Here is a 12,068-nt window from a genome sequence, read left to right on the forward strand (position 1 = left end):
ACAATTTATGACGTTATTTATTTATTTTATTTTTGGCCGTGCTGGCTCTTCTTTGCTATGTGCAGGCTTTCTCTAGTTAGGGAGGGAGGGGCTCCTCTGTGTGGCTCTGCGCAGGGTTCTCACTGGTGGCTTCTCTTGCTGCAGAGCAGAGACTAGGCACACAGGCTCAGTAGTTGTGGCACACGGGTTTAGCTGTGCTGGGGGGAGCAGTCGACCAGACCAGGGATCAAACCCACGTGGGGTCAGGGAAGTCCTGACAAAGACTGTTTTTAACCATTTCAAAGTATATACGACAAAATACTTATGCCAAAGCCATAAAAAACTTAAACTTTAAAATATATCTTAATCATTGGAGTCAGCAATTATAGTATATTTCAAAGGTTTGTGAACTTACCCTTAAAGTAAAATTTAGCAGGTCTCAGTTAAATTTTAGCATGAATAAATGCTAAATTTAAGCAAAACAAAAAATGTCCTGTAATTACGTAAAATTTTCATTGTTAACCTTTTTAGCAAACTGTAATAGAAATCTGTTAAAAATGAGCAATGGTATTTAAAATAGCTTTCAGTTCAGTTCAGTCACTCTGTCGTGTCCGACTCTTTGCGACCCCATGAACTGCAGCACGCCAGGCCTCCCTGGCCATCACCAACTCCCGGAGTTCACTGAGACTCACGTCCATCGAGTCAGTGATGCCATCCAGCCATCTCATCCTCTGTCGTCCCCTTCTCCTCCTGCCCCCAATCCCTCCCAGCATCAGAGTCTTTTCCAGTGAGTCAACTCTTCGCATGAGGTGGCCAAAGTACTGGAGTTTCAGCTTTAGCATCATTCCTTCCAAAGAAATCCCAGGGCTGATCTCCTTCAGAATGGACTGGTTGGATCTCCTTGCAGTCCAAGGGACTCTCAAGAGTCTTCTCCAACACCACAATTCAAAAGCATCAATTCTTCGGCGCTCAGCCTTCTTCACAGTCCAACTCTCACATCCATACATGACCACAGGAAAAACCCTAGCCTTGACTAGACGGATCTTTGTTGACAAAGTAATGTCTCTGCTTTTGAATATGCTATCTAGGTTGGTCATAACTTTTCTTCCAAGGAGGAAGCGTCTTTTAATTTCATGGCTGCAGTCACCATCTGCAGTGATTTTGGAACCCAAAAAAATAAAGACTGACACTGTTTCCCCATCTATTTCCCATGAAGTGATAGGACCGGATGCCGTGAACTTTGTTTTCTGAATGTTGAGCTTTAAGCCAACTTTTTCACTCTCCACTTTCACTTTCATCAAGAGGCTTTTTAGTTCCTCTTCACTTTCTGCCATAAGGGTGGTGTCATCTGCATATCTGAGGTTATTGATATTTCTCCCAGCAATCTTGATTCCAGCTTGTGTTTCTTCCAGTCCAGCGTTTCTCATGATGTACTCTGCATAGAAGTTAAATAAGCAGGGTGACAATATACAGCCTTGACGAACTCCTTTTCCTATTTGGAACCAGTCTGTTGTTCCATGTCCAGTTCTAACTGTTGCTTCCTGACCTGCATATAGGTTTCTCAAGAGGTAGGTCAGGTGGTCTGGTATTCCCATCTTTTTCAGAATTTTCCACAGTTTATTGTGATCCACACAGTCAAAGGCTTTGGCATAGTCAATAAAGCTGAAATAGATGTTTTTCTGGAACTCTCTTGCTTTTTCCATGATCAGCAGATGTTGCCAATTTGATCTCTGGTTCCTCTGCCCTTTCTAAAACCAGCTGGAACATCAGGAAGTTCATGGTTCACGTATTGCTGAAGCCTGGCTTGGAAAATTTTCAGCATTACTTTACTAGCATGTGAGATGAGTGCAAATGTGCGGTAGTTTGAGCATTCTTTGGCATTGCCTTTCTTTGAGATTGGAATGAAAACTGACCTTTTCCAGTCCTGTGGTCACTGCTGAGTTTTCCACATTTGCTGGCATATTGAGTGCAGCACTTTCACAGCATCATCTTTCAGGATTTGAAATAGCTCAACTGGAATTCCATCACCTCCACTAGCTTTGTTTGTAGTGATGCTTTCTAAGGCCCACTTGACTTCACATTCCAGGATGTCTGGCTCTAGGTCAGTGATCACACCATCGTGATTATCTGGGTCATGAAGATCTTTTTTGTACAGTTCTTCTGTGTATTCTTGCCACCTCTTAATATCTTCTGCTTCTGTTAGGTCCATACCATTTCTGTCCTTTATCGAGCCCATCTTTGCATGAAATGTTCCTTTGGTATCTCTGATTTTCTTGACGAGGTCTCTAGTCTTTCCCATTGTGTTGTTTTCCTCTATTTCTTTGCACTGATCGCTGAGGAAGGCTTTCTTATCTCTTCTTGCTATTCTTTGGAACTCTGCATTCATGTGCTTATATCTTTCCTTTTCTTCTTTGCTTTTCACTTCTCTTCTTTCCACAGCTATTTGTAAGGCCTCCCCAGCCATTTTGAGTTTTTGCATTTCTTTTCCATGGGGATGATCTTGATCCCTGTCTCCTTATAGGTGATCAATAAAAGCTGGTAAGAAATACTCAGTGTCCACAGAGATAATCTTGGATTTTAGAATCTGTGGAAGTAAATAGGCAACTCTAGTGACATGAAAGTGAAAGTCACTCAGTTGCAACCGCATAAACTAGCCTGCCAGGCTCCTCTGTCCATGGAATTCTCCAGGCCAGAATACTGGAGTGGGTAGCTGTTCCCTTCTCCAGGGGGTCTTCCCAGCCCAGGGATCAAACCCTCGTCTCCTACATTGAAAGTGAATTGTTTACCATCTGAGCCACCAAGGAACTTACTTGAATCCAAGGTGATTTATATTTTTAAAAAGGAAATAAGTAAATTCCAAATTCATGATATCCCATTGCTGTGTTCTATATACCAGTTTAGCACTGCTAATCTAATTTTTTTATCAGGATTGATTTTTTTCTTAGTTTACTTTTTATGTACTGTATTCACATAATTACTAGATAGTTTGACTTTAACTTCTATGATTTTCTTTTGTCATTAACACCCAGGTTTGTCTTAAAATGAACTAGTTTAAGTTTTCTTTTTTTGTCTTGAAGGAATATTGTAATGCGAGAGCTTGCTCCACAATTTCATATCCCCTGGTCAATACCCTTAGAAGCTGAAGATATCCCGATTGTACCAACTACATCTGGAACTATGTAAGTTTGAGTATTTTCATTCAGAAATTCCTTGTGTTTCCCTGTTGGCCTGTGCTATCACAATAAAGATTACATATATGAATAATATTTAATAATTTACTTTGTATATTTTCATATGATTCACTTTCCAGATGGAAAAATAGATTATAAGCTTTTACATGGGCTATTTAGAATGAAAGAGTTTCCCAGGTGATTCAGTGGTAAAGAATCCTCCTGCCAACGCAAGGAGATGCAGGATCCCTTGAGTTAGATCCCTTGGTCGAGAAGATTCCCTAGAGGAGGAAATGGCAACCCACTCCAGTATACTTGCCAGGAGAATCCCATGGACAGAGGAACCTAGCAGGCGCCGGTCCATAGAGTCACGAAGAATTGCACACGGCCAAGCAACTGAGCACTCACACATGCATTTAGACTAAAGATCTTTTCTGTTGTTAAAATCCCGAAAAATTTTTGGATAATTATAGAACTGTTGAATTGAGCCATAAGAATAAAGGAGGTGCCAGCAGATATATTACTTAAAGGTTCATGGTCAGTGGTTTACAGTTTTGGTGCTCTTAGCATGTAAAGGAAAAATACATAGTTAGATCTTGAAGTAAATTACTTAGACCAGTATTGCCAAAGTGTTTTATAAAATTTCTAGTGAAATTTACTACCTAAAATTCACTTGTTATTCATGTGAGCTAGGAGCTTTATGTTAGCATGTTAAATATTCTGAGGATACCTGATTGGGGCAGAAGAGAGGACAAAAATACTTAATTTTGTTTTTATACCAGTATTTCCAAACTTATTTAATACAAAGTATATTTTCGGTAACTTACTCTAGAGAGTTGTGTTCTGTGTCTCATAATTTGACAAATGGTAGTTTAAACCCTCCTTTGTGGCTCAGCTGGTAAAGAATCCGCCTGCAACGTGGGAGACCTGGATTGGGAAGATCCCCTGGAGAAGGGAAAGGATACCCATTCCAGTATTCTGGCCTGGAGAATTCCATGGGGTCACAAAAAGTCAGATACCACTGAGCGACTTTCACTTCCTTTCATTCTTACTAAGACAGTTTTATCTTCCAGTATTTTAAGTTTGAAATACTTTTCTTCATACATGGGCGAAATAAATATAGCAGCTTTATTTTGTTTGATTTAATGACATCTGTCTGTATAATGATCTACCACACTGGGCAGGTAATTAATGAAGTTAGGGAATTATAGTCCATTTGCTTGTATCCAAAGTTAGTATAGTCATCTCTGAAGAAGAAGCAAGCTTGATATTACTCCCCCTCCAGCATCTTAAATTCTTTTTAGGATTGACTTCATAAAATTAAAGCTAGTTGTTACAAGCGCTGTTCTTAATGGGAACGATCTTGAAGTGGTAAAAGATAGTTCCAAATAAACAATTAGATGTGTTAATCTTAGTTATATAACAAATCTTTGTTAGAAAATTGAGAATGTTGTTTCTTTTTTAACTTAAGGATGGAACTTAGATGTGTCATAGCCGTCATTCGTCATGGGGATCGAACACCAAAGCAAAAAATGAAAATGGAAGTGAGGCATCAAAAGTATGTTTAAAGAGGAATAATTTAATTCACAGGATGTGATAATTCAAGATTTCTGATGGTTTCTTATCTATTTTGATTAATACATCATGAGGAAAGACTGCCACTATTTCTTGACCAGTAATATTTAAACCACTGGAAAAAATAAAATTGAAACAAAATCCATCTTAAATTGTGTGTATCAGTATCAGAAAATTATTGTAGCAATATCCATAAATGGTCATCATCCTGACTTAGCTTTTATTTAGTGTTGTAAAGATGAAAATTAATAAAATGGAAGTTTATTACTTTATTCAGTTAATCTAGTGATTATTAGCTTAATATGGTTTAAGAAAATACGAAGTTTTATCAGTCAAGTAAAAGAGTAATACTGTAGAGTGAAAGTGAGCACACACATGTGAAGTCCATAGACCCCAAGTCCATTATCTGTCACTAATTATTATCTTAGTCCCTTATCTATCATTTATTATAGTTACTTGTTTTATAGAGATAATATTATTGCAAATGCCTAACAGTATTCTGTCTCGTTTATAAGATTCTTTGATCTCTTTGAAAAGTGTGATGGATATAAATCTGGGAAATTAAAACTCAAAAAACCGAAACAATTACAGGCAAGTGCAGTTGATTTCTTGTTGGGTTTTAAACTACTAATGGCAAAATTACATAAAAATTCAGTTCTTTATTCCTTTTACAGGAAGTGCTGGATATTGCACGACAACTTCTTATGGAACTGGGACAAAATAATGATTCTGAAATTGAAGAAAACAAATCAAAACTTGAACAACTTAAGACTGTGTTAGAGATGTAAGTATCCTTTTGAAACCCTTAATTTTGATAACTATAGTGCTCTTTTTTTTAAAATATGTGTGACTTTTCATGTTAATTTCCTTCACAGTTCGATATATTTTGCTTTTTCTCACTGTAAATCAGGTGAAATTAGTGAAAGTCTAATAAGTTTTTATTTTTACCAGTGAGAAAAGAGATCGTTACATTGAAGGTTCTGTTTTATAATGGTGTTAATTTTGATGAGACCATCAAAAGAGAACATCACATTTGGATTGTTGGTGAAGTACTACATAGGATGAAGGCCACATTCTTAGGTTAACCATAGACTCAGTGCTGTTTAAATGAAAAATAACTTCACATTATGTGTTAATCAGGTGAAATTGGTGCCACCAATATGCCTCTTACAAGATTTATTTCTTTGACCACTCAAAATAAAAAAAAAGAAATCATTATTTTCATTTTTAAAGACAAGGTAGAGTTTAGTTTTTCTTTAGGAGGTTGTATTGCGTGCTTATTAAATATTGTCTGTTGTATTTGCCATTTTATTTTTCAGGTATGGCCATTTTTCTGGAATAAATCGTAAGGTCCAGTTAACCTATCTCCCTCATGGTTGTCCTAAGACATCTAGTGAAGAAGAGGGTATGTCACTATTAATGCTTATTAGTTTTTAATTATATGTAGGAACTTGCTACTCATTGTTGATTACCTTTTTAATCTACTGTCAAATAGTTTAGGGGTTGGCATGCTGAATAGAGGAAAAATAATGTATAGCTTTGGTTAACTATGTCTTCTATCCTTAAAAAGTCTTTTACCTTTTCTCCTTTAGGTAAAGGATACCTTTTATTATTTTAAAAACTGCTTAAGAGTGCTCTTTTATTCTTTAGAGAGCTTATTTCTTTATAACTAATCATTACTTAATGGGTCCCTAACCCATACAGGGTAAAAAGGAAGAAAACTCAAGAAGTAGGAAAAGAATATTTGAAAAAATACACCATCACCATGTTTCTAAAGCAGATATTTTTTTCCACTCAATAAATCAGAATAAGCATTTTAAATGAGTCTAAGAGCAGTGAGCATAAAAATCCATAAGTTTATTTACTTTTCAAAAGAAAAATGGTCAAGGGTTGGGGAGCCATTTTATGGAGAAATAGAAATGCCCAGTGTAATAATAATCAGTCTTGCCCTGTCACACTGGCAGAATGTTTTCTTGTTTTATTCTTTTTTCAAATGGTAATAAGGAATGCTGATGAAAATGCAGTGTGACAGAATTTTATCCACTGGTAGGACTGTAAATTGACAATAATTCTTTGAAAAGTAATTTGGCAGTACATACCAAAAACTTCATAAGACTTCCCTGGTGATCCAGTGGTTAAGCCTCCACACTTCCACTGTAGGTGGCGTGGATTCCATCCCTCGTCAGTGACCTGAGATCCTGCACGTTGCGTGGTGCAGCTGGAGGGTGGGGTGCAGGGGAAACTTCAAAAATTTTTTACATACTTTGACCTTAAGTATACCTAGGAGAATCTATCCCAATGGGATAGTCAGATCTTGAGGGAAAGATCTTCTATAGGGATAATTACAGTGGCCCACTATTTATAGGAGCAAAACTTGAAGTAAAGATTAAATGCAAGCAGAAATTTGACTATGTTGATCTTTATTCTGAAAGTTCATATATTGCTCTCTTGTCATACCACATGATTAGTAACAATGCAGATTAATTTTCTATATTTTGATGTTTATATCAAAAGCATTCCATAACGATAATTAAAAAGTCAATTAATTGCCTTTATTATAAGTGAATGTTGGCTTGCATGGTGAAGCACATACAATTACTGACTAGCCCCAGGGTAAAGGATGCTTTTCTATCACTTTTAGTGAATCATTAAATTCCTTAGTGTTTATTGTGGTACTTTTGAAATGACCTTTGTTTCTGGAACCCAACACAGATGTTAGGACATAATAAAGAGTAGGTCAAAATTCAGAATAGAAACTCGGACGTCCTCTGTGTCTGAGAAAATACTTTGTTCTGGAACATGCAGATTCCACAACTCCAAATTTAAAAAGCTGTTCTTGGCTATATTTTATTGTATATCTCACTCGTAAATGTAAATTATAATAAATATTAAGCTCTGTTGTCTTGTATTTCCTTAAAAGTTATACAAATCACTGGTTACTAATCATAAAAATGTATATATCTTCTTCCCTTCAGATAAAATTACCTTTCATGTGGCAGCACTGCAAAGACAAGCTCTGAACTTGTCATCAGGGAGCTCTTAACCTAGCATATCTAGTATAACTAAAAACATGCAGCAAATACTGTTGGCTCTCATACCATTTTCAGAGCAGGGAAGGGAGACGTTTCCTTTCAGAAAACTGGGAAAGAGCCTTCTTTCTAGAGTATGGAAGAGATCTTGAAATTTTAGTAAGATTTTAATAAGTGAAACGAGTGCTATTCCTAGTAGAAGCAACAGCCTACAAAGGATAGATATGTTTAAGGAACAAAGTAATCTACATAAGGCCCGCATTCCACTGCAGAAGAGACAAAAAGAAAAAAAGTAATCATGAAATATATCTGTTTAAAAGAAGAAAACTTGACATTTGCTTTATCCATTCACATGTGTCTTAGACAGCCGACGAGAAGAGCCATCCTTGCTTCTGGTTCTAAAGTGGGGAGGAGAACTAACCCCTGCAGGCAGGGTCCAAGCCGAAGAACTCGGAAGAGCTTTCAGGTGTATGTATCCTGGAGGTCAAGGTAAATTTTGGCGTTTGTTTACTTCAGTTAAATTCATACATCATTTTTCCAGATCCTCCTTTTGAGATGTTATTAAGTATAGAAATACAGTGAGATAAAAATATAGCTTAAGTGATTTGAGGATTTATTTTCAGGAGATTATGCAGGATTTCCTGGTTGTGGTTTACTTAGATTACATAGTACCTACCGACATGACCTTAAAATATACGCCTCTGATGAAGGACGAGTTCAGATGACTGCAGCTGCTTTTGCAAAGGTATAAATAAATGTTTTTAGAATTATTAAAATTTCATCTGATATAGCATTTTAGAAGATTTTTACTGAGGTAATATTCTAAATTCGAGACTTCAGACTAAAACCCTGAAATGACCATGACAATTTGTATTAATAAAGCTTGTTATAAAGTAAGCGTATGCCCTGTGAAATTCTGCATGTAACAAAATAAAAATTAAGATGCTTTCTATTTTGCATTCTAATTCTTAAATCTCTTTTGGCTTTTATTTAATGTGTTTAGGGTCTGTTAGCTCTAGAAGGAGAACTTACACCCATTCTTGTTCAGATGGTGAAAAGTGCAAACATGAATGGCCTTTTGGATAGTGATAGTGATTCTTTGAGCAGTTGTCAGCAACGTGTAAAGGCAAGACTTCATGAAATACTTCAGAGAGACAGAGATTTTACTGCAGAAGATTATGAAAAGGTGGGTCTTAGCAAATTCCTACACTGTCAAATATGCACACGAGAAAATGCATAAAACATAAACTCAGAGCTTGTATTACAAATGCAAAAGGACATATAATCCCTATACAGGGGGACAGAATGTTGGAAGAACTCTAGCCTCTGTGTGCCTCTTCCCAGTTGTAGTTCCTTCTTATCTGCTAGAAATAACCAGTATCCTAGCTCTTTATAGTCACATCCAGAATGCTTATTCAGATGAGTACACGTTTGTAGCTCCCGTAGTCTTGGTTTGTATTTTTTAAGCTTCCTGTAATGGGATTTTTTTTTAATGTCTGACGTCTTTTTCTCAATATTATGTTTGTGAAATTCATCCATATTTTTGAGAATTTCCATAGTTGATTAATTTTCATTTCTATGTAGTATTGTTTTCAGAGGTTGGCTAACTTTTCTGTGAAAGGCCAGATAGTAAATATTTTTATACCTTGCTGATCACATATAGTTACTTGTTGCATTATTCTTTACTTTTTTTTAAACTACCTTTTAAAAATTGTAAAAACCATTTCTTAGCTCATAGGCTATTACAGGTTATGTTTGGCCTACAGGCCATAGTTTGTTGATCTGTATTCTATTTTATGAATATGCTCCAATTTATTATTTTTTATTTTTTTATTTTATTTTATTTTATTTTTTATGCTCCAATTTATATATGCTTTACAATATTGTTACAGTTTGCGGCTGTTACAGGTAATGCTGCCATGAATATTCGTATATACCTCCTCATGTAGATGAGCATGTTTCTCTTGGTGTATTATATTCTAGGAGGACAAGTGCTGCACCCCGCAGTCTACTTACATTTCAGTATCAGTATATGATGTCAGACAGTTTTCCAGAGTCACTAAGCAATTTATACGTCCACCAGAAGGCCATGAAAATTGTCATTGCCCTACATAGTCTCTAGTCTCAGTATTTTTGGACTATTCAATTTTGACTTTCTGAAGGTGGATGTATGGTAGTACCTTACTTTGGTTTTAATATTCACTGACCATTTAGGTACCTTCTTTCATGAAGCCTACTCCTCAATTCGTCCTTTTTTACTACTAGTTGCCTGTGTTTTGCTTAATGAATAATAGAATTTCTTTGTATATTTTGGATATGAGTGCTTTGTTATGCATATTCTAAGTTCTACCATCTACACTGAGCCTTAATGATTTCCTTTGATAAAGTTCAGTTCAGTCCAGTTGCTCAGTCATGTCTGACTCATTACAACCCCATGAACCCCAGCACACCAGGCCTCCCTGTCCATCACCAACTCCTGGAGTTCACTCAAACCCATGTCCATCGAGTCAGTGATGCCATCCAGCCATCTCATCCTCTGTCGTCCCCTTCTCCTCCTGCCCCGAATCCCTCCCAGCATTAGGGTCTTTTACAATGAGTCAACTCTTTGTTGAGTCAACTATTGGAGTTTCAGCTTTAGCATCAGTCCTTCCAATGAACAGTCAGGACTGATCTCCTTTAGGACGGACTGGTTGGATGTCCTTGCAGTCCAAGGGACTCTCAAGAGTCTTCTCCAACACCACAGTTCAAAAGCATCAATTCTTCGGCGCTCAGCTTTCTTCACGGTCCATCTCTCACATCCATACATGACCACTGGAAAAACCATAGCCTTGACTAGACAGACCTTTGTTGGCAAAGTAATATCTCTGCTTTTCAATATGCTATCTAGGTTGGTCATAACTTTCCTTCCAAGGAGTAAGCGTCTTTTAATTTCATGGCTGCAATCACCATCGGCAGTGATTTTGGAGCCCAGAAAAATAAGGTCAGCCACTGTTTCCACTGTTTCCCCATCTGTTTGCCATGAAGTGATGGGACCAGATATCATAATCTTAATATTCTGAATGTTGAGCATTAAGCCAACTTTTTCACTCTCCTCTTTCACTCTCATCAAGAGGCTTTTTAGTTCCTCTTCACTTTCTGCCAAAAGGGTGATGTCATCTGCATATCTGAGGTTATTGATATTTCTCCCAGCAATCTTGATTCCAGCTTGTGCTCATCCAGCCCAGCGTTTCTCATGATATACTCTGCATATAAGTTAAACAAGCAGGGTGACAATATACAGCCTTGACATACTCCTTTTCCTATCTGGAACCACTCTGTTGTTCCATGTCCAGTTCTAACTGTTGCTTCCTGACCTGCATATAGGTTTCTCAAGATGCAGGTCAGGTGTTCTGGTATTCCCATCTCTTTCAGAATTTTCCACAGTTTATTGTGATCCACACAGTCAAAGGCTTTGGCATAGTCAATAAAGCAGAAATAGATGTTTTTCTGGAACTCTCTTGCTTTTTCCATGATCCAGCAGATGTTGACACTTTGATCTCTGGTTCCTCTGCCTTTTCTAAAACCAGCTTGAACATCTGGAAGTTCACGGTTCATGTATTGCTGAAGCCTGGCTTGGAAAATTTTCAGCATTACTTTACTAGCATGTGAGATGAGTGTAAATGTGCGGTAGTTTGAGCAGTCTTTGGCATTGCCTTTCTTTGGGATTGGAATGAAAACTGACCTTTTCCAGTCCTGTGGTCACTGCTGAGTTTTCCACATTTGCTGGCATATTGAGTGCAGCACTTTCACAGCATCATCTTTCAGGATTTGAAATAGCTCAACTGGAATTCCATCACCTCCACTAGCTTTGTTTGTAGTGATGCTTTCTAAGGCCCACTTGACTTCACAGTCTAGGATGTCTGGCTGTAGGTGAGTGATCAAACCATCGTGATTATCTGGGTTGTGAAGATCTTTTTTGTACAGTTCTTCTGTGTATTCTTGCCATCTCTTTTAATATCTTCTGCTTCTGTTAGGTCCATACCATTTCTGTCTTTTGTCGAACCCATCTTTGCATGAAATATTCCCTTGGTATCTAATTTTCTTGATGAGGTCTTTAGTATTTCCCATTCTGTTGTTTTCCTCTATTTCTTTGCATTGATCACTGAGGAAGGCTTTCTTATCTCTCCTTGCTATTCTTTGGAACTCTGCATTCAGATGCTTATATCTTTCCCTTTCTCCTTTGCTTTTCATTTCTCTTCTTTTCACAGCTATTTGTAAGGCCTCCTCAGACAGCCATTTTGCTTTTTTTGCATTTCTTTTCCATGGGGATGGTCTT

At 37.2% G+C, this 12,068-nt stretch overlaps 1 protein-coding gene across 16 annotated transcripts in view; it reads left to right on the forward strand.

The window, feature by feature from the left end:
* PPIP5K2 (diphosphoinositol pentakisphosphate kinase 2) overlaps positions 1 to 12,068 on the forward strand; it is an 83,042-nt gene that overhangs the window by 24,903 nt on the left and 46,071 nt on the right. For 12 of the 16 annotated variants that reach the window (XR_011567825.1, XM_070794091.1, XM_070794079.1 and 9 more), the window contains 8 exons: positions 3,057 to 3,158; positions 4,621 to 4,707; positions 5,240 to 5,319; positions 5,403 to 5,508; positions 6,044 to 6,129; positions 8,117 to 8,242; positions 8,377 to 8,498; positions 8,757 to 8,939. Coding sequence is in view for 15 of the 16 variants with exons in the window: in XM_070794091.1 (XP_070650192.1) it covers positions 3,057 to 3,158; positions 4,621 to 4,707; positions 5,240 to 5,319; positions 5,403 to 5,508; positions 6,044 to 6,129; positions 8,117 to 8,242; positions 8,377 to 8,498; positions 8,757 to 8,939 (892 nt within the window). In the remaining variant the exon portion in view is untranslated. The remainder of the gene's footprint in view (positions 1 to 3,056; positions 3,159 to 4,620; positions 4,708 to 5,239; positions 5,320 to 5,402; positions 5,509 to 6,043; positions 6,130 to 8,116; positions 8,243 to 8,376; positions 8,499 to 8,756; positions 8,940 to 12,068) is intronic. The other 4 variants (XM_070794081.1, XM_070794083.1, XM_070794089.1 and 1 more) reach the window with 1 other exon arrangement.

Source organism: Bos indicus, chromosome 7, assembly GCF_029378745.1.
Source record: "Bos indicus isolate NIAB-ARS_2022 breed Sahiwal x Tharparkar chromosome 7, NIAB-ARS_B.indTharparkar_mat_pri_1.0, whole genome shotgun sequence".
Taxonomy (NCBI): Eukaryota; Metazoa; Chordata; class Mammalia; order Artiodactyla; family Bovidae; genus Bos; species Bos indicus.